Source organism: Haliotis rufescens, unplaced genomic scaffold (genome assembly GCF_023055435.1).
Source record: "Haliotis rufescens isolate VD_foot unplaced genomic scaffold, xgHalRufe1.0.p SCAF_70, whole genome shotgun sequence".
Taxonomy (NCBI): Eukaryota; Metazoa; Mollusca; class Gastropoda; order Lepetellida; family Haliotidae; genus Haliotis; species Haliotis rufescens.
Genome location: NW_025964362.1, coordinates 1,838,493 through 1,859,836, shown reverse-complemented (window position 1 = coordinate 1,859,836; position 21,344 = coordinate 1,838,493). Strand labels below are relative to the sequence as shown.

At 40.5% G+C, this 21,344-nt stretch overlaps 2 protein-coding genes across 4 annotated transcripts in view; both read right to left on the bottom strand.

Moving 5' to 3' along the window:
• Positions 1–1,303: 1,303 nt before the first annotated feature.
• LOC124135323 lies at positions 1,304–8,434 on the bottom strand. Its single transcript, XM_046500598.2, has 7 exons — positions 8,280–8,434; positions 7,734–7,797; positions 5,202–5,627; positions 3,350–3,759; positions 2,777–2,873; positions 2,120–2,187; positions 1,304–1,631 (listed from the first exon to the last, which is right to left on the bottom strand). Exons 1-7 carry the CDS (start codon positions 8,286–8,288, stop codon positions 1,599–1,601), a joined length of 1,107 nt encoding a protein of 368 aa, XP_046356554.1. The 5' UTR covers positions 8,289–8,434; the 3' UTR covers positions 1,304–1,598.
• A 1,753-nt stretch (positions 8,435–10,187) lies between these two features.
• The window catches only part of LOC124135330 (phospholipid-transporting ATPase ABCA3-like), a 56,286-nt gene continuing 45,129 nt past the window's right edge, over positions 10,188–21,344 (bottom strand). For all 3 annotated transcript variants that reach the window (XM_046500619.2, XM_046500611.2, XM_046500628.2), the window contains 6 exons: positions 20,341–21,333; positions 18,553–18,774; positions 16,626–17,137; positions 15,269–15,456; positions 14,135–14,305; positions 10,188–13,530 (listed from right to left, as the gene is read on the bottom strand). In XM_046500619.2, the coding sequence (XP_046356575.1) occupies positions 13,098–13,530; positions 14,135–14,305; positions 15,269–15,456; positions 16,626–17,137; positions 18,553–18,774; positions 20,341–21,333 (2,519 nt within the window). In that variant the 3' untranslated portion in view covers positions 10,188–13,097. The remainder of the gene's footprint in view (positions 13,531–14,134; positions 14,306–15,268; positions 15,457–16,625; positions 17,138–18,552; positions 18,775–20,340; positions 21,334–21,344) is intronic.

Below are 21,344 nucleotides of genomic sequence, written 5' to 3'. Positions count from 1 at the left end.
TAGCATTCCTGTTCGATCCGCAGCTTAAGGTTTTAAGCAGGTAGTCAAACGCCAGCTGAAGGATTGTTTGTTTTGAGATCTGCGTTAAAGTTGACAAAAAAAGAAGTTAATGCAAACGGATTTTGATTCTCGGAGGGTGTAGAAAGATCGCTTAGTTGGTAATCTTTGACCGGTGGCGTAAAGGAAATCAAACATTGTCTGGACACGTGCGAGACACGGCCTTCATTGAGACAAGGGTGTACACAATACAATACGAGGAACACAAGGCGATAGGGTATTGGTGGGAATTTTTGTTCATGGGTGTTTGGGAAGCTTGGTTCTTTTTCTTTATTTTTGAAAGTAATTTATTCCAGAAAATGCTGTAGAAATAAATTGGTATCACGGTTTTTACAACAACATACCAAAATACACGCAGACCAGACAAGGAAGGGGCTTCTCCCAGGAAGCGCTGCCTGGTCAAACCCACCCTGAAGTTTTTGGAGAATGTTTCACTGCATATATTTTTACATTACCCTTGTCAGAAGGGCTTTATTTATGGCAGCAAACCCGGGTACTTTCCCAATTTCAGTCAACAGATTGGGAGGTACCAAAACCTAGGCAACCAGAACAATGGGAAGTCGGACAACTTGGTATTTTGAATTAAAGCGTGACATTTCGAAAGCGAGGTTAGCAGCATAATTGCCACGTCTTTCTTGAATCTTGTCAATCACATTAGTGTCAAAAGGGACAAAGTAAGGACAAGATCAGGTCTGTAGGCTTGGATAGGTCTGAGGCTGTAAACGGGCCTATTCCAAGGAATTTTGTATTGATCATTTTCCATGACATCCTTTACATATTATGGGTCGTACCATGGATAGACCTCTGTGTCAAGTATTCCAGGTTTTTTTCATGGCGTGACAACTTAATGCAGGGGAAAAGCTCGAAGTTTTGCAGGAGGTGTACCACGTGGAACCCACGAGTACCGGTGTTGACAGACCATGAGTGCCACAAGGATGCAAGTCGAACCCATGACCTCTACACAGCTAACTACGGCCCCACAGACAACATGGCCGCCTGCGTCGCCAATACAAAAAGACGCATCGCACACAGGGAATGTTTCACGTTGACGGTCAGGTGTAGTCTGGCTGTTGTCTATAGAGAAGCCAAGAAAGCACCGTACTATGGTGACAGGGGTTGATAAATGCATCAGTACAGACAGGGCTTTCTGACGTTCCTCACATATACCTATTACCTACACTAGCGGTATGCAGTTGGCTGATAAACATTAATTATCTCCCTTGGACAAACAACACGCCAATGATGGCTCACTTAAGGCATAGATTTAATAGCGACAATACATTTAAATTATTTGTACACTCGGTTATTTTATTGATACAAACTACATGACAAAAATAACACACACATGCAGAAAAACACGCATGCAATACTTGTGGCGAGGGGCGATAGAAGGGAATTTCCTCTGGCCCACTGGACGACAAAAGTCATAATTTGAACTGAAAATAAAAACTCGTTCCTCCATCTTGAAATATCAAGGGTCAAGGCCATTGGTCTAGTGCCCCGGATGAAGGAAGCGTGATGTGACACGTTCTGGTAGTAGTTTACTGTTGAGGGCAACCCCGCGTAATTACCATCTGGAACGAGATGATGACAAATGTAATGCATATTCCACGTATCAACTAATCTTACCCAAAGTGCATCAAACATGGATCTGTTCCTACCTAGAGGTGCCTTTCATTTAATACCACAAACAGAAAGTAAGTAACTCAATGAATTGTATGTCTACATTAAGTCTTGCATGGGAATTTGTTAAACTGAATGAAAATACAGATAACAATTTTATATTGTCATTATTGTTGACGTTAGATATAGTTCCTATTGCTTATATCATAATATATTGATACTATTATATGATATGTAATTTCCAGTTCCTCTGAATGTTTTTCTTCGGTTTCTTGTCGTGAAGAGGCAGATGAGTAGCAAGTTGTTCGATGCATCACATGGGTACCATGTTTATCACATGGTGTCCCCCGCCGTGATATTGCTGGCATATTGCTAAAGACGGCGTAAAACCATACTCACTCACTCACTCTTACCGAAAACAAAGTGGACATTTACAAACCTCGTCAAGGTGAACACAGGTATTTTCTCCGGGGAGAGTCAAGGGGCAGTCAGTCGTCTTGATGTCCCCTGAAGAGTACGAGTAATGACACATGTCAATTGAGGCAAATGTGGATTGCATGGTTTCAAATCAAATCATTTAAAGAACAGTTTACTCAATTACTAACCTACATTTGCAATCAGCACAAAGTGGTTTAACTGCAACATACAACAATAAAAGCGACAAAACCGTTTCAATCATCATAAGAAGAAGTATCTGCTTAAAGCATAGCCGGTTCTACGTTTCCGACTACATCATGAGCATGTGTTTAGGAATCATTGGACTACCAAGATCAATCAAACGGCAACCTAACACAGCCTAAATTCACTTGAAAAAGCAATCTCACTTCAGTCTACCACTGCCTAGATTCTCTTGAAAAAGCAATCTCACTTCAATCTACCACTGCCTAAATTCACTTTAAAAAAGCAATCTCACTTCAATCTACCACTGCCTAGATTCACTTGAAAAAGCAATCTCACTACAACCTATTGCTGAAATATTGCTAATAGCTTTGTAAAGTAATATTCACTCACTGATATCCACCATGGCATAGCTAGGACACTGCGGATTTTAAAGACTTATTCATCAGATGAGGGCTGTTAAGAAAATGTTACTGACCTGAAAAGAGGCTGGATCTGATGCAGATGGCGCTGTTGACGCTGACCTCCAGGACGTTATCTTCGTACCGGATGTCCACGTCATTCCATCCAGTGCCCTGAACCAGGGTATAGAACTCACAATTAGATCAAGGGTACAAAGACTGACAAAAGGCAAACCCATGGTTGGATGTTCAGATCTCAACGTTATTTTCTCAACTTTATTGCAGGTGTATGCCTGTTTACAGGGGGAATGTACACAGAAGCAAAGAATATGGAAAATTTCTTCATCCTACTCGTGCACTGGGCAGTCACAGGGGACGTCAGATGTCTAATTCAATGTGTTTTGCTACAGAACAAAGCGAGACCACATACATTTGTTTGTTTGTTTGTTGTTTAACGCTGCACTCAGCAATATTGCAGCTATATGACGGCGTTCTGTACGATGACATGAATCAACCAAGTCAGCGAGCCTGACCACCCGATCCCATTAGTCGCCTCTTACGACAAGCATAGTCGCCTTTAACGGCAAACATGGGTTGCTGAAGACCTATTCTATCCCGGATCTTCACGGGTCCAGAAATATCGTTCCTACCGATTGTGTCAAGGTGCATCCCTCCCTCGTTGGCTGAACGTCATTTTCGGATTCGAACTCCATCGAGAACTCCCTGGACCACGGCCGGTACGACACTCTCAGCGTGGGGGGCAGTCTGTTGACGTCCGAGCAGCCGTTGTGAATTACAGTTATCTCCGCTGAAGGGTTGTTGTCACAGGGCTTGAACCGGAAGGTGATGTGGAAAGACTTGCCCAGGGTGTTGCTCTTGAAGAAAGGGATGGCGACGCTGGAATCTTGGAACAAGGCACAACCTCCGCCAACAGCGGTGTGGTCTTGGATGACGCGGGCGTTGTCGGCGTTGGTTCGTTTGAGCCAAAGACCACGTGACTGGTCCTCGATGGCCTGGTCAAAGGTCATGTTCAACATCACGAGGCATGGTGAAGGAACAGCTGTGAAAAAAATTAGATATTGGAAAAATACTGATAACATTGAGGCGATACTTTTAGTTAAGAGGTCAACCCGTGCATTTGACTCCAGAAAAATATCAGACGACTTCCTGTTTACTGACTACAATCAAATGACAAGTTTGAGTCACCTATAGAGCACTAAAACAGTATTTCGAGTGAGAGGGTGAGTATGGTTTTACGCCGCATTTAGCAATAATCCAGTAATATCAATGAGCTCCAAATATTGTAACAATGTTGGGAATCGAAACCTGGTCTTTGGCGTGACGAGCGACAGCTTTGACACTTTGAAATTGAGGATACAGTATGGGGCTTCTTTTCGGGACATCCATATTTGTGTAAAGCACCCAATTCCTCCCATCCCGTGATGTAACCATGGTTATCATGCAATGCCTGGATACCTCACAGCAAACTAACCCCTTGCTGCAGTCCATGTAATTACTCAATCACGAAATATGCATTTGCAGCATACCAAGTCTTAAGATTGATTAACCGCTCCGAACTCTTGTCGTGCCACTTTCTCTAACAATCGTATAGGTTCTTACAGAGGTGGGACAGAAACATATCTGATTCAAAAAAATAATAATAAACTAATGGGTCAGCTATCACTACCAGTTCTCTTTGAAGGGTTGGTGAGTGTGCTTTTACTCCCCTTTTAACAATATTCACACATTGAACTCTTTAAAAATTAACCACAAGGCTACCATCCACCGCCCTACCCTTTCAGAAACTTTTTCATTTCACATGTCCATTCAAACAAGATAAAATAAAATAACGGGTTAGATATTACTATAAGTCCTCATTTTAGAAACACTTACATTGCACACGTATATATCTAAATAATATCATTTTCATATCGAAAAATTACCTGGCACCTTCCTTGGTAAATACGATATAGAAATATATGAGCCATATATTGATTCACACTGAATGGAGAAAATGTGCTTGCAGGACTTGTCTTTGTTAGAGACAATATATTTTCGGTCATTGAAATCAAACATATTTCTTAGAATGAAAAAACAATTATTTTTCCTTCATAATCAGGACCTTTACAGAATATCAAATAGCCGATTCTTTAACAGTTGCAAGAGGTGCAGATAGCGAAAAAAACATATAGGGGCATAGTGACCAATGAGGGCAACGGGTGGCCCAGTCGTCTAAGGCGCCGCCATTTGCTTTGCAGACTTGCGTCCCTTGGGCACGCCAGAAATCTATGATTGTGGTTCGAATCCAGGTTCGCCCGGATTATGTTTGTCAGCACCGTACCCGTGCTCGTAGGTTCCGACAAAGTGTTAAACGTCTGAGGCATGCATCACGTCGGCCTCTCCCCCAACATCAAGCTGACGCGCCATGATATAACTGTAAAATGCGGCGTTTAACCCATCTCACCCACTCACTCACTCATGTCACACCTAACTAGTTCCTACCTTGACTCTGGTCCATCTTACGAGGGGGGAAGGTCCTATCCGGGCCCCACTCACACCTGCAGGTGTTCTGGTCCCATACAAGTCCGGTGTAGAAAGGCCAGTTACAGTCTTCTGTGATCCAGCCGTTGTCAGTCTTCCTTGCGTACATGCTAGGGTTCTCTGGGTGGGGTTGATGGAAGCCGCAGTTTGGGCCCTCCGCTCCCGGGTCTTCATTAGGGACGGGCGTTGCAGGTACAGGGGTGGTGGTGGCTGGGGCAGGGGTGGTGGTCCTCCTGTACCCGTCTGTACACTGACAGGCATCCTGGTCGTATATCTGGTACAAAGGACACTCTTGGTCGATCCATTGCGACCTCCAGCCGTTCCGGGAGAAAATCTGATAGGCGTTTTCCTGAGTTGGGTGAGGCCGTTTTACTCCTCTGCGGCATTCTAAAAGAAACATTGCTTGTATTTACTGAAGCCACTTAAACTAAGGGACAAAAGAAACTATACCTCTCAATTTATTTTATCATATGTTTGATTTTCAAGTTAGCGATGTTATACCAAAAATAATAAACTGTACCTGCGCTGAGTCAGCATGCAAAAATATGTCTACATGGTTTTATCTAAAATAATATAATTGGATATAATACTTTTAAAAGAAATGATAAAGAAAACATTCTCAAAATACACAACTATTGATGGGTATTTTTGAAAATAAATATATTTGCTTTTTTCACCACAAATTTACAACATTAGAAACATGGAAAAGGTCATGTGGTTGCAAATTCATTGAACCAATTTAGTTTTACACAAAATTTCCAAGCCACAGATTATTTTTTACAAACAGTAGCAGTTGCAGGAATGGTTAAATAGACTTAATCAAATTTAACAAGAGTTTTTCAATGTTCAATTACATAAAAACAAACTCAGTATACATTATTTTCCCCTCAGTCTAGATTGTTCTCTATGTTTTTTGGAACAAATTATTTTCTAGAAAAGCGATAAGATCAGATCAGTGATAAGATGATATATTTAATAAATGGGTACATGCCACATGCCCCTCGCCACTATGCTTCCACAATAACCGATTATGGTTAATAACATACCGTCATATTTACATTATATTTGAGGCTGGATAGAATCAATATTTACATGCATATTTTATCATTTACATAACTTTATGACACCTTTTCGAGAAGTACTGGCAATCAATTCAACAGATTTAAATATGCTAGATTTTTTAACAGAAAAAATAAACGTTTTAAACGTAATGAATAATAGAAAATTAAGATAAAATGATATTCGTCCTCAATTTTGCTAACAATTTTGTTCAATACAATATATCATCTCCTTTACAATACTTATATATACCAGTTTCAATTCTTAGTTTATGGTGTGTTATTCTTAAGGTGGAGATTTATTTTCTTTTCTTAGAATGCATTATATCTAAATACATTTCACATGCAAATGTATGTTTACTATTATTATACGAACAAAGTAGCTTGCTACAACCTGTTACACAATGGTAACTCCCTGTAATATTAAAATGCCGTTTCCTTGTCAGTTTGGTTGTGGTATTAAGAAAAAAGCTGCATGGCAGCTATGAAACCTTTAAGCATTTAATCCTGTACTGCTCCCAATTCAAATGAATCAATAACAAATTAGCTGTATTAACGGAGGGTTATAACGAAGTTTTTCTGTTAGATTCAAATTTACAGCTATCGATGAAGCTTAACAGTTTTTGAAGCAGTAAGCATTAAACGGAATCATATATGAAAATATGAAATTATGAAATTACCATTATCATGTTTAGCAGTACAAGTCCTAGCGACTACACTTTATTTGTTAGTATCAGGTTATTAGCATCAACGTATTAATTGCTGATATACATGGAAGACAAGATCACCAGCGTAGAGCTGGTTCTTACGGAATGTTATTTTTGTGTGTTTGTAAGTGCTGTTGGTCCCAAATATACATATTATGGGATATGCATTTTGCTCTAGTTCATATCACACGCAATATTAATAAATAAAAACAATTATGCAATTGGAGAATTAAAACATTTAAACAATTAAACAAAGTCATATATATGAAAACGATTAAGACGGAATATCATCTCTTCAGTGTCATTTCGTTTCGGCTGATTTGACTTTTGGTATGTTTAATTATTGAACAAATGAAGCGATGATTCTTTTTCTTAAACGGACGAACAGCTATGTTATCATATATCAACCCATATCAAGACTCAGCCCGTAAAAAATAAACACATTTACCAAAATAATAACATAAATTCTTATTGTTTCTCTGGAAGTAGTAAAAAGGATATATTCGAAGCATGTTCGGTTATAAAACATGTATACGTACAAACTCATTAACAACTGTATCAAAAAACCACCAGAAGCAATGAAGTCAAACAAAAACAAATATCCATTTGGACCCACTCCAAACTGATAATCTTTTACACTTACCCATATCACGCGAAAAAAAATATAATCTATTATCACCCGCTTGTGGAAAAAAGGCAAAGCCTATTGGAGTTAACAAAATACTTACCATTCAAATTTTGTCCCCGCGTAAGCACGACCAATGCAGTCACCAGGACACAAGACAATTGATTCTGAAATGCAACAAAACGGATCGCATAAAAAATCTGAGAAACAGACATGAAGCATTCGTATTTCATATAAATTAAGGAAAGATTAAGTTTGTATATGACTGCACCGTTGATGAAGAATAGCTGTATCCAGTAGCATAAGCATACATGTTTATATTGGGTTTTTACTGAATTCAAATAGTCCAATATCCGTATTCCAAAAGTGAACAGTTTCAAGTTATTATTTTTTGTCATGCAATCTTTACATGTCTCCAAGAGACAGATTAGATGGGTAAAACCAATCTAATCATACAGTGTTTCTATCACACCTGAAACACAACATAGTCTTCATAAAAAATACAGTATGATAAACATACAAACGAAGATTGAACCAATTACTGATAAGTTAACTTACAAATTTACAAACATGTTATGAGGTGTATTCAGTAACGTAAGTGATATAATCACAGGATAGGTCCGCTTAAAGTTGCGATAATACTACATACCTTGTACATAGTTATGCTTCCAGTGTTAAAATAAATTAAATAAAGACTGAGAAAAACTCCTTTCTTTCGTTTTATACTCGGTCCTTCGAGCGTCCTGCGAAAGTCAAATTGTCCGAAGGTGGAAAGCGGCTTATGGGTGATTTTCTCTACTAATTGATATTTACATATCCAATATCTTTCGCGTGGGCAATCTCAGTTTGACCAATGAAAGGCCGTGTTCGTGAGACTACGTCATAAGGTCAAAACAACTTAGAAAGTTGCGTGCCCAGAGAAACGTGTCCTTCAAGAACACGCTTGTTTGTTTGTCATGACTACCTTGAGACATCACTGATACTGAAAAGAGCAGAATAACTTGTGCCTGCGTTCATAAACAAACTTTACTTATTGTCTTACGTGACTAAACGCCATTAGCACTTTTATGCATTTCTTTCTTCTAAAAAGACTGTTTATAGGTGAATAGACTGTTTTTAATATCTCTTTTTGAATATACACTCAGAATTAAAGGAATAAAGCTGATGAGAAAGTGATGATCATTGTTTAAAACAGTCAACTATGGAAACATTCTAACCACAAATGATATGTGCACTTACATATCAGTGTTACACCATCCTAAATAGCTAAATGACAGACTTGTTATATAAAACTGAAACCTAATCCTCAACTTATTCTAGTCATAATGCACAGGCACATAAACCAATACTAGAAAACCGCAGGTACATTTGAACTAGAAATGGTGTACGTCTTGGCCTTATAACAGCCAGGGCGGGCACTTGCTTCGTTCCTCAAAAACAAGCCTCATGGATTAGTGATGGTTACTTGCGTTTTCTGTTTTATTTTCCTATTTGAACAATGTCTTCTTTCCTTCTCAGCAGAGTAGTGTTATTGTTTGTCCGAAGTTTAAAATTTCTGAGACAAAAATGTCTCCCTAAACAAGCTAAGTTTACAAACGGATATGAGTTCGCGGCGTCCAGTATACAGTGATATTTGTGACGTTCCGGCAAGAGTCAATGTCGTTTGTGTTGTCAAGATGATTGGATAGGCAGGTTAGAACGTGTCCCTTCACTGGTTGAGAAACACAGCATATATTATTTCAGAAGGTAATGTCAAAAGTTGCGGGTTCAAATGTATTTTTGATGTTGTACGCCAGCTTAGCCTATAGCAGAGTCCTCACTTACGGTATACACACACACCTGCAGCCAATACGGCGTAGCCACACTTCATATACCTAAGGGAATAAGCAGTTTCTACACGTTTTGTAATTGCACTATTTTAATTACTTTTGTAAATTTTTAAGAAAGCCGTAAATCAATAGAACGTTGTTTTTCAATTCTCTGTGCAATGTGAAGACCGTCAGTTTAATCCTTCAATAAGCATGTGCGGTTTTTGTAAATTCTCGCATACCAGAAAGGAAGAGCATGGAAAGAGAAAAACTAAAGCTGAAATACTACCCAAAACGTTCGTTAAACCTATGCCCAGATCATGCACTAGTGGAACCGGACAAGAGTAAATAAATAGGTTTCCAAAGAGATTGTTTCAGTCCCTATCTATTAATGTTAACAACAGAAGAATTAAACGACCGTTAAACCTGTTACCAGATCATTCACCTGTGCATCTTGCCATAAGAAACTTGATAGGTGGTGTTCAAGGAGATAGTTTCAGTCCTTACCTATTCATGTTAAAAACAGAAGACAAAAAGCGTCAATGTCTTTCCATTTTGAGTTGATGTTGCAAGAAGAAGTTCCCTTTACCTCAAAGAAATACATGTAAATGTTTCAAAATTTTCAGCTTGGAATGTACTACATTTTTATAACAAGTTGCGACCTTTCGGATAAATACATGCTTGTTTTATAGTAACATGGAATATGCATGACACTTAATTACACACCACTCAAAACAGAACACAACTAAAACGTGTCAAAAATTACATTTATTGGCAACATGAACGGTATTAGTAATATATCACAGAATATTTTAGCATTTAGCTTGAGATGAAGCATTCACAGGTTGTTCGACTTAGGCTGAAATCTAATCACTTTATGTAAGAGCAAAATGGAGATAAAATATGTTACTATACATTATCAGAACCTAAACAAATGAAACCTAAACAAAAGAAAATTGTTTTAATTAGTTTAAAAATATAATATATCCCAAAAACAAAACAAAGTAGTTTTGCTCAATATGTGTTTGAAATAAATTGTCAGATTAAAGTAAATATTCGTAAAATATTACAAATTAAGAACAAATGTATACATTCAACTGTGGTTAGTAAAACGAATTGGTTACAAAATAAAAAATACATTTTGAACTGAATAAACGCCCTAGGTAGCCCATCCCTTATAAAATTAAAGGTGCCCTATGTAACAAAATACATCACTTACGAATAAACAAAAACATAATTGTTCGGATTCGAACAATCATTGTATTCTGCAAACGGTTATCTGTGCTTCCTGGCCTTCGTTGCATAAAGCGACGTAAGTGCTACGACTATCGTTAGTACGTTCTAAGATATGCGAGTTACGATAATATTACAGCCAAGATCGTTTTGTGGAAATTGGTTCAACGCTCAGGTTATTACTCAGCTCGCTGTGCACCTGCTTTTACGATGTTTGTACGCAGTAACATTAATGTCTCGCGATTCCAACGACCATGTCTATATCACAGAAAGAGAAAGCATCGTCAGTAACATTAGAATGTTATGCGATGATCACATTGGCCTCATGACACTAACCAATTACAGTAACAATGCTGCGGCAACATTTAATATTATTAAAGAGTTTTGTCGATGATCTGTTGCTATATGCGACGTAAAGGTAAGTCACTAAATGTTTGATAATCTGATTTCGTTTTCTTCCGATTTCAGTGTTGATCTGAATGTAACAGTGAGTGAACATTTTACTGTGGTTATAACTCATCAAAGAAAAATTATTAATACAAAATAAAAACTTTCTGTCTGCTTTAATAAGTTTATACGGACGCGCCAATAACCAAACATAACATTTTGAATGGCATTTAAAAGTGATACGCATAAGGAAGAGAATTTATGGATATCAACTTCTTTATTATGAGTGAGTGAGTGAGTGAGTATGGTTTTACGCCACTTTTAGGAATATTCCAGCAATATCACCGCGGGGGACACCAGAAATGGGTTTCACACATTGTCTGGGTCTTCGGCGTGACGAGCGAACGCTTTATTTTGCGCAACACGTTTTGGAGTCTATACCTGATAAAGGAGTAAGAACATGCTCCGAGCTGTTGTTCCTCATAATAAAGACGTTGACATCCACAACGTCTCTTCCTTATTATATTTTTACTTTTGGATTTCCGTTAGTTGATCCGTATGTACTGCCTTATACATGTTAATAGCAGGGGGACTTGTGGTCCCAAATCCTCGTGACTGTACATTTACATGTTGTAGGTTCCAAATTATAATTCCCGGGCATGAAATTCAAAGTAACACCCGCCTAATTTTAAATCACACATTCAACTTTACTTTAAGGCAGTCGCTGCTCGTCGGAACTTTACCTTTAGTTAACGATTCTGCAATTCCCGTATCATGAATACGTAACAATGTAATATTAGTGCTATTGTAGCACTTACACGTTAGATCATCTGACTTCTTTTGGCATATAAAGTAAAATACTATGTTTTTGTTTTAAAATAATCTGTAAATCTCTCCGGCAATCACTCATGGTATTTCGCACCAATGAAGCAGTTTCACGAGATGTTTTATACTTAATAAAATATACTTTATATACGTAATATACTGCAAAAATAAACAATAAAACTCAACAAGTTTCTACAACATGAAAACCTTTTTCATAAAAGTGGTACACCTTCATAACAAATACCAGGGACATAAATACTGTTTTCATAAATACATTCATAACACCGTTTAAACGATAACAAATCTCCGTTTGGTCTCACGGGGGAGTGTCATTGAAATGTAGTATTAATTCTCGAGGACTATGGTCCTCTATTACAAAAATAGACATCACATATAAATTCCTTAGACAACAACTACGCGTTTATAAATGCGGCGGGAAATACATGACACCAAAACATGACATTCCGCTGAGTTACAGGAATAGGAGTGAGTGAGTATAGATTTACGCCGCGTTTACCAATATTCATACATATACTCATGTGGGAATCGATCCCGGGCTTTCGGCGTGATGAGCGAACACTTTCACCACTATGCTACTCCATCGCACCCTAAAGAAATAGGTAAATATATTACCAGTAACAAATATTTTTTATAGGTGAACATATTAATGTCACGTAAATGTAAATGTATCTAAATTTTCTAATCCTCACTTAAAGATCTCAGAAGGAAATTGTTAATTTCGGTTGACCTGATATTTCCATGCATAATAAGATCACTGAGCATTGTGTCCGACAGGATATACATGTACGTGACGTCCGTCCAGAAACTCAACAATTGATTAGTTATATTAACAGGTGAAGTGATTACATTTGTATATTTTTTATATATGTTTTCTTTTGTAGATAAAAAGAGTGCCAGGATCGTCTTGCAGATAGAACGTTTCCCCGCAACATCGAAGATCCGGGTTCGATTTTCTTCACAGACAAAATGGTAAAACTTGCTCTTTGATTCCCCATGTTGCAACAGTATTATCAGAAAGGAATACATTCACGAACTCTTCCCTATAAGGAAACCCCCTAAAGTACTGAGAATACACTGCAAGGAAACAATGACAAACATCAACGAGATCATTCTTTGGGATTCCAGCATCACTCCTCTTCTCCTGAGAACCAGTGGCAAGAACAACTCATACACCAATACCACACACGCCAGGTCTAGCAACAACACACTCTCTTGCAGAAACTCGTTTTATCTTCTTTTGGGGGATTCTGAGTGCGCGTGAAGGTCAAGAATACTTGTTCCAATGTGGTTTGATGTACTGAATAGTCCTCAACGCCGAACTGTGACTTGGTGTTCTCCATCAGACTGAACACCTGTGCCAGTCGAACGCTGGCATCCGGAATCTGGAAGTGGGCGTAGCCCTGGTGGTCATCGAACACCTGGGCGTGGGGGTAGTTGGCCTTAATGAAGTCGATTAGGGGCTGAGTTGGGGCGTTTGTCAGTCCATTGTCCATAACGCCCATTCTAGCTATCAGAGTGTACCCCTGACCAAACTTGTTCTTCAGATGTTGTGGCGTTCCCAAGCAGACGAAGCGGCCATTGACCATGATAGCTATTCTCGTACATAGAGCATCACATTCCTCCATGCTGCGAAAAGATACAAAAAGCTCTTAGTATAAACTTTTAACTTATGGATATAATGACCTGATAGATGTGTTAAGGCTCCACATTCCGTCATTCCGACTTTTGTATAACTTCCGGCGTACCGGAAGTATGGATTTTTAGAGTATGAATAAATGGCGACGAGATGAGCATGTGTTGGTGTCGTTCTCAGTAATATGGCGAATTAACAAATGGTAGCAGAGCGTGTCCATATAGCGAAGGTTGTCATTTTTCCTGTACAGTTCCTTTTAAAACTATATAACGTAGACGCCACAGAATAATCAGTCTCGATTATCTGCCGAAACAGATTCCACTTGGAGGATTTAAGGCAAACTAGTGGTGAAAATCATATGAATGAATAACTGTCAATCAATGCCTACAAATCGTTTATTTCTTCTTTCCGATGACTAGTTGGATTAATGCAGAGTGTTTATCCATGTCAGTCAAATATTTCAAATCACAATAACATGCCTCCGATTCAAGCAGCCACATCACCCCGAACTGAAATAATTACAATACATAAATTCTTTCTTAATTCGAACCCGTAGGCAGTCGACAGATGGGAATATCATGTCTTCTCATTCCATACCTGTGGGAAGTCAGAATAAGGGTCCTGCCGCACTCCCGGACCTTTGACAGGACGTTCCAGAGCTGCCTCCTGGCCTTGGGGTCCATCCCTGTGGACGGCTCATCCAGCATGATGAAGGCCGGGTCTCCAACCAGAGCGATGGCGGTGCTCAACTTACGCTTGTTTCCTCCACTGCAATCATATACCACCATCAAAGAAATGTGCAGATTTGAACATATTACGAGGTGAGCTATTATCTGTTTTATGTTCAGGTTTTGTCTGAAAGATACCCGAGAGAGTGAATGTCCTCTTACGCCACAATATTACAAATATATCGTGGCTGCTGTAAATACTTGATCCTGAATCATGTAGATTGGTAATTCATGGCGCGATCAACGATCCAGACATAACCTATGTGTAAAATATACGTAAGAGCCAGCCCGAAATATCCACAAGATGTGATTTCAATATTGTCCATGTAACCATCCGATACCCATTGCAACTGCATCCTTGGATAACAAGGCGGCGCTACTGGCAAGAGGATGAAACATATAGCACTGACATATTCAAGGATCTATAGACATACCAGCTAACTCAATTGAATGAGGGGATGTTGTTCTAAGCCTATTTGACAATATACCATCGGCATCACAGTGACACAATCATTGGCTACCCGCAGGATCATCGGCCCAGCCATCGGGACAGCATGACACACAATAAACAAGGGGCCCCACGAACCAACCTTACCGCTACGCCTGTCTTCATTGAATGTTAAAATATGAGAATTTCGATCGTATTGGCGCCCAGATTGTTTACAGGAACGGGACCGAGGCCACACCATAACCTGCTTAATACTGGTTCATACAGTTTGATCACTGTGAACCTTTTCTTCCCCGAGATCCCTAGGGAGGCTTCGGTGCAGTGCAGGACTCGATAGAGAAACTAGACAAAACCCTCTTTCGGAATGTGCATGCCGCTATTCATTTCAAGTGCTTATATTAACATGTAGTGAGTTAGTGAGGTGAGTTTACAATTCGTACTATTCTAGCAAACCCATGCCCATAAAACATATATGGTACACATATGAGCAATCGAACCCGGGTTTCCGTGTCAAGCTGACGCTTCAGCCACTAGGATACTAGCCCCTTTATTTACCTGTAGTTCCCAGTTGGCCTGTCTCCATACTGCTTCAGCATCATGATATCCAGAAGGTTGTCACAGACGCCTTTGATGCAGCTCTCCGGCACTCCCTTGAGTCTGGCGTACAGGGTGAGAGTCTCTCGTCCTGTCATCTGCTCAATCAGGGCGTCAAACTGGGGACAGTAGCCCATGTTCTCCTGCACCTATTTGAAAAGCAACAATTTGGGTTAAACACAATACGTACGAAATATAATGAGTGAGTGAGTTGGGTTTAGCGCCGCTTTTGACAGTATTCCAGTAATATCGCGGCGTGTCAGCTTAATGTGGGAGGAAAGCCCGACGTGATGCAGGTCTCAAAGGTTTACCACTTCGATGAAACCCACGAGCACGGGTATGGTGCTGACAAACCTAGAAACATAATTGGGGCGAACCGGGATTCGAAACCACAATCATAGGTTTCTGGCGTGTCCAAGGGACGCAACTCTGCACTGCGATTGGGCAACCTGTCCCCCCGAAAGGTAATGAGTAAGTAAGCTCAGGCTTTTTTTAACAGTAGCTCAGTGATATTATCACTATCAGTTTAATAAGGAAGGAAAGCAAATAGTGACACAGGTTGTGGAACCATACAATTTTGATTAGACCTACTGGAATGGATATGGTGCCGACAAACCACAGATCATTATCAGTGCGAACATTGGCTTCGAACCCACGACCAGTGGATCCTAGCACATTTCAGCTAACTCTGCACAGTCAATTGTTGTTTCTTAAACCCACGTGGTTTACACTGAGCCAACCAATTGCAAAAAGAAAATATACAGAGATGTTTTTTTATGTCATTGAAAATTGAAAGAAGTATATTTAAATTTGGTAATGTCAATTTAACCATCACTCATTCCTGTAACAGTCTGTTAAAAGTAATTTTATGTAAATTTGTGTAAAAATAAATCGGTTCAATGAAGACAAGGAGTAGGATTTTCAACAGTAGTTGTGTTAATGCGAATAGATTTTTTTTATTTTTAAACGTTTTAAATTAAATTTATTTAGAAAAAATAAAACCATGTAGAAGTGTTCTTTAAGTGCTGACCGGGCGGCAGTTCAGTTCATTTTGTCCATATAATGTCGCTAACCTAAAGACATTTTCAACTGAAAATCAAACATACGATAAAATCAACTTTTTCCTTGCCGCTTAATTTATATCGAAACTTGAACAGTATCGTTGAGCTATATACTACTAAAGCAACTGAGGACCGCCCGATTCTGTCATATTACTATGGTTAATGTACTGACAGATTAACTATAGCAATATGAAAGAATCGGGAGGTCCTTAACCTTTTTTCAGGAGTATAGATTTGTAAAGGAGAGCTTCTCAAACCTGTTGTGTATTTTGCTTGATGTCATATGACCAGAGGTAAGCATTCCCATTCGTCACCATCACATCTCCCGTCAACATCTTAAACGTCGTGGTCTTCCCGGCGCCATTTTGACCGAGAAGACCGAAGCACTCCTTCTCTGGTATCCCTACGCTGATGTGATCGACAGCCACAAAGTTCCCATAGCGTTTGTACAGATTCCTCAACACGAGTGCATCCTCTTTACCCCGGCTAGTCGGGGACGACATCTCAACGCGCTGTTTCTCGGCGGCTACATCGTTGTCTTCATTCTGAACGTTTTCCATGCGGTTGATCATGATGTTTTCCATTTCTGCTTCCTTAGGACGTAGGGCGTACCACACACGCTGGGGAATCTGGTACTCTATACACAGAGTCAGCGTAATGAACGCACAACCTTGCAGGAGCATAAAGACGAGAAACCGGCCTATACCAGGGGTGTCCCATTCCAGGTAGTTTGAGTAGAACTTGAGACACGTGCTGCCACCGCAGTTCCCTGGATAAAGTAGAACACATTCAACCACTGGCCATTAAATTAAATTAAATTCGCCTAGCAATGAAGTATTCATGACTTAAAGCAGATATCCATGTGTCGATTAAGCATTCGAAAGGACAATGTGGAAGAAATATACACTGAATTCACTCTATACTATTATCTGCATGACACGACTAAGCCCTCTGAAAACACCGAAAGTAATTTTCCTGAGCCTTTGCAACTGTGTCTTTTTTGCGAGTGTTTCCAAGTGGTCGTCGTTTTGCCGAGTCTTTGCAAGTGGTCGTCGTTTTACCCGAGTCTTTGCAATAAGGCGTCGTTTTCTTTCGAATTTTTGGTCGTTCTATAATCGACATTTCAAGTAGTTTGGGGAGCGAACTGGTTATTTCAGCAGTTGGTCTTTCGATATGCAAATTAGACAAAGAACATACTTAGTTTTAGCTTACTGCACACAACATTATTGTCCCCAGATGTCTAGGGCAGCAAGCATAATGTGTCAAAGTGTTTGATTTAATTTAGCTTTGAACCATATCTCAGTTATTTCACGGTGAGTGACGATCGGGTAGTCGTATCCCTTTTGCTGGAGCCCACGCCATACAGCCCGAATGACAGAGATGCTTGACTTTATTTGTTTGTTTGGTGTTTAACGCCGCACTCAGCAATATTCCAGCTATTTGACGGTAGTCCGTAAATAATCGAGCCTGGACCAGACAATCCAGTGACTGATATCATGAGCATTGATCCACGCAATTGGGATACGATGCCATGCATCAACCAAGTCAGCGAGCCTGACCACCCGATCCCGTTAGTCGTCTGTTACGGCAAGCATAGTTGCCTTTTACGACAAGCATGGGTTGCTGAAGACATCACGGGCAGCATGTTCAACGCGGTTCCTATTGAAAGAACTTGGGAAATGCACATTTATGTGAAATCCTTGTGAATTGTGTGTAGAACATTGTCATATGTATATAATAAAAGGCAGTAATACAAACAATTACAGTTATTTTTTCAAAACCTGATTGATTAGTTACTTCGCCGCTTCGTTTATCATATTATATTACGTTTAATGGTTAGTGTATAGGATACCCTTAAAGTGATCACTTCTAGGTCGAACATTACTGAACCTATGCTGAAAAAGACATTCCACTTACGAAATGGTCTATTCAAAACTTATGCATTATTACATAAGGTCTTGTAGAAACTTCGCACACATCAAATGGGAAAATAACATTATTTTTTAATAAGATCGTTTTATTTAAAATATACGACGAATAAAATAACCAATAAAGTAATTCAAAAACTCAATCGTCCGGAAATCCCGACTCCCGGACGAGTCCATTGGAAACAATTACATTAACGAGTTTCCGCAAATGTTATTGACTAATGGTTTGATAAATCAATCAAATTGTTCGACGGACCTTTACAACAAGGCATTGGCACGCCCTGAGCGCATAATGATTCGTAGTTGAGCTTGATGCAGGTATCCGCGACGACTTTGTTGACGTACATTTCGGAGAAGCACTTCCCCAGACAGTAGTGGGGGAACACAATGGAGAAGAGCCAGTCCAGGGCTTCCCCGACATCCTCCGTCCCCAGCCCTGGGATCATCAACACGAACGTCGCCAGCAGGGTCAGCAAACCTGGTGAAAGGAGGGTGAAGAGGGTCAGGAGGGTCATGTTTTCAGGCATATATCGAACAAATTCACTTGTCGAAGGAGTGAGTTGGGTTTAACGCCGCTTTTAATAGTATTCCAGTTATATCGCGGCGTGTCAGCTTAATGTGGGAGGAAAGCCCGAAGTGATGCAGGTCTCAGACGTTTACCACTTAGGTGAAACCCACGAGCGGGGGTTAGGTGCTGACAAACCTAAAACATAATCTGGGCGAACCGGGATTTGAACCCACAATCATAGATTTCTGGCGTGTCCAAGGGACGATACTCTGCACAGCGAATCGCGGCGCCTTAGACGACTTGGCCATCCGTGCCCCCACTTGGGAGCCACTACATGTAACACCGTACTAACACGTGCTTCAGTGTGGGGCACAACAGCCCTCGAAACTCCCAGGTGTCAAGCTGCCGAACACGACTCACTCTAACTCACCCATCCAGCTGCGCTCTGCTACCAACATTGTTTAACTTCGTCTCATTTGTGGCCTGTCCGCTGTACACAACACGTGCGAACATTTCGTTTTACGATTCATGCATTGCCAAATACTGTGTTGTTCAATGTTCATTTAAAAAGTCAATGTTCTACAGTTCGTTAATTCCACGTGTAACCCGGGACAGAAGTGGTCCCCTAGCATCCAATGCTGTCGTAAAAGCGTTGCTCATAATATCAACCATTGGTTTGGATGGTCACGCTAATGTACATGCCGCCGCGAAATAGCTGGAATATTCCTGACAGCTGCGTTAACAAAGTTCACTCACTCCCTCTTCAGGTTGAAACGTGAACGTGTCACATTCGGGAACAAGTAAGATCTGACCATTAACTTATCTTTTTTTCTGTTGAGAGGTTACAGTGAGTTGGGTAAAATGGTATTTAAGTTATCAGATGGTGTGTCAGCTTGATGTGGGAGGAAAGTCCGTAGTGATGCAAGCCTTAGACGTTTGAAACCCACGAGCACGGGTATATTTGCTGATTTTGCATGTTTAATGTTTACAGTCAGAAATATCCCAGCGATACCAGGGCGGACTGTACATAATCCACTCTGGACCAGGCGTTCTATTGGTCGGTATAAGGACCAACGTCCCACGCCTTCTTGGTACTTTGACACGCTATGGCCACAAAGTTGCTGAGTCTGACCATCGGATCCCCTTTTACGACAGCTGAGAACCAATTCTAACCCGGAATCTCCACGGGGCAGGGGTCACTAAAAACGCATTGAAGGAAACCTATACATGTCGTGTTTAATTCTTTCAAGGACTTGTTTTTGTTTGAATGTTTGAATGCATTTTAATGCCGCACTCGGCCATATTTCAGCTATATGACAGCGATGTGTAAATAATCTGGACCAGATAGTTCAGTACAGGCCTTTGCTATTATTTACAACGATCCAAGCAATTTGGTTCCACTTAAACACAACCAGCCAAGTCACCGACCCTGGACACCATTCAGTTGCCTCCTTGACAAGCATTAGTTTAGTGTAGTTAAGTCGGTGTTAGGGCGATGCTGGTAAGACACTGATGCAAGTAAAGACAATGGCTTACCTGACAGGATGTTGAGGATGATGATGATGACCATGCCGGTGGCTGGTGTTTTGAACATATACTGTAGCAGGTACATGAAGGGGAGGACTGACCAGCCGTAGATGATGAACACTAGAAGGATGAGGCCAAGTCGACCGTCCAGGACGTAAGCGTCAGTTTGAAACGCAGCAAAGACGGGCAACAGAACCAAACACGGAATGATGTAGTTGATGAAGTCCCAGGCCAAATTTGACATCCAGAATACAAAAGGTCCCACTCCACTGACGACCTGAAGATGCTTCGAGCCAACCTGCCTCTCCTTGATGAGGAAGTAGACGAAGGATGAAGTCAGGAAGGCCATACCAAAGAGGATGTTGAAGGCAATAGTAAACCCAAAGCTAGAAGCGATAAGAGCATTTTGTTCAGAAGCATCAGATACGTTCTTTGGAAGAGGATAACTTTGGGTTGTGATGGAATAGTCGGAAGATGTGAAGGACTTCAACATCCCGTTCATCATGTAGGCGAGGGATATGGGAGCGGCGTGATAAGGCTGGCCATTGTAGTAAGCTCTTGCAACCGTTTCGGATTGGTACTCTGCGCCTATGATCACTCTTTTGTTGTATGTGGACACACCAAGCTGGTCTGCCCTGGACAGGAGGTAGGTTGTCATGTTACCTTGACTGAAGTCTGCAAACTCAGCTGTGTCTCCACCGCCAAGCTGGCCAATATAGGATTGGGCAAAACTCTCGGTAAGCGTTACAGAGCCATTCTGGTAGGGTACGTAGGATCCTTCGAAGGGGCTGAGGTCTAGGACAAGGGATTCCTCGGATAACACTCCTGGTCTCGTCTTCTCCACTACCAGGGCCAGGATGGTGGCTATGACGGGTAGGACCAGCTGGACAACACTGATTAGTCGGTTTCGCCACGTGTGGAGAGCCTTCTTCACAAAGCAGCCCTTAAAGCGGGACAACTCCAGTTGTATTCCAGTGGCTTTCTTGAAGCCCTTGTTGAAGGCTACGTTCAAA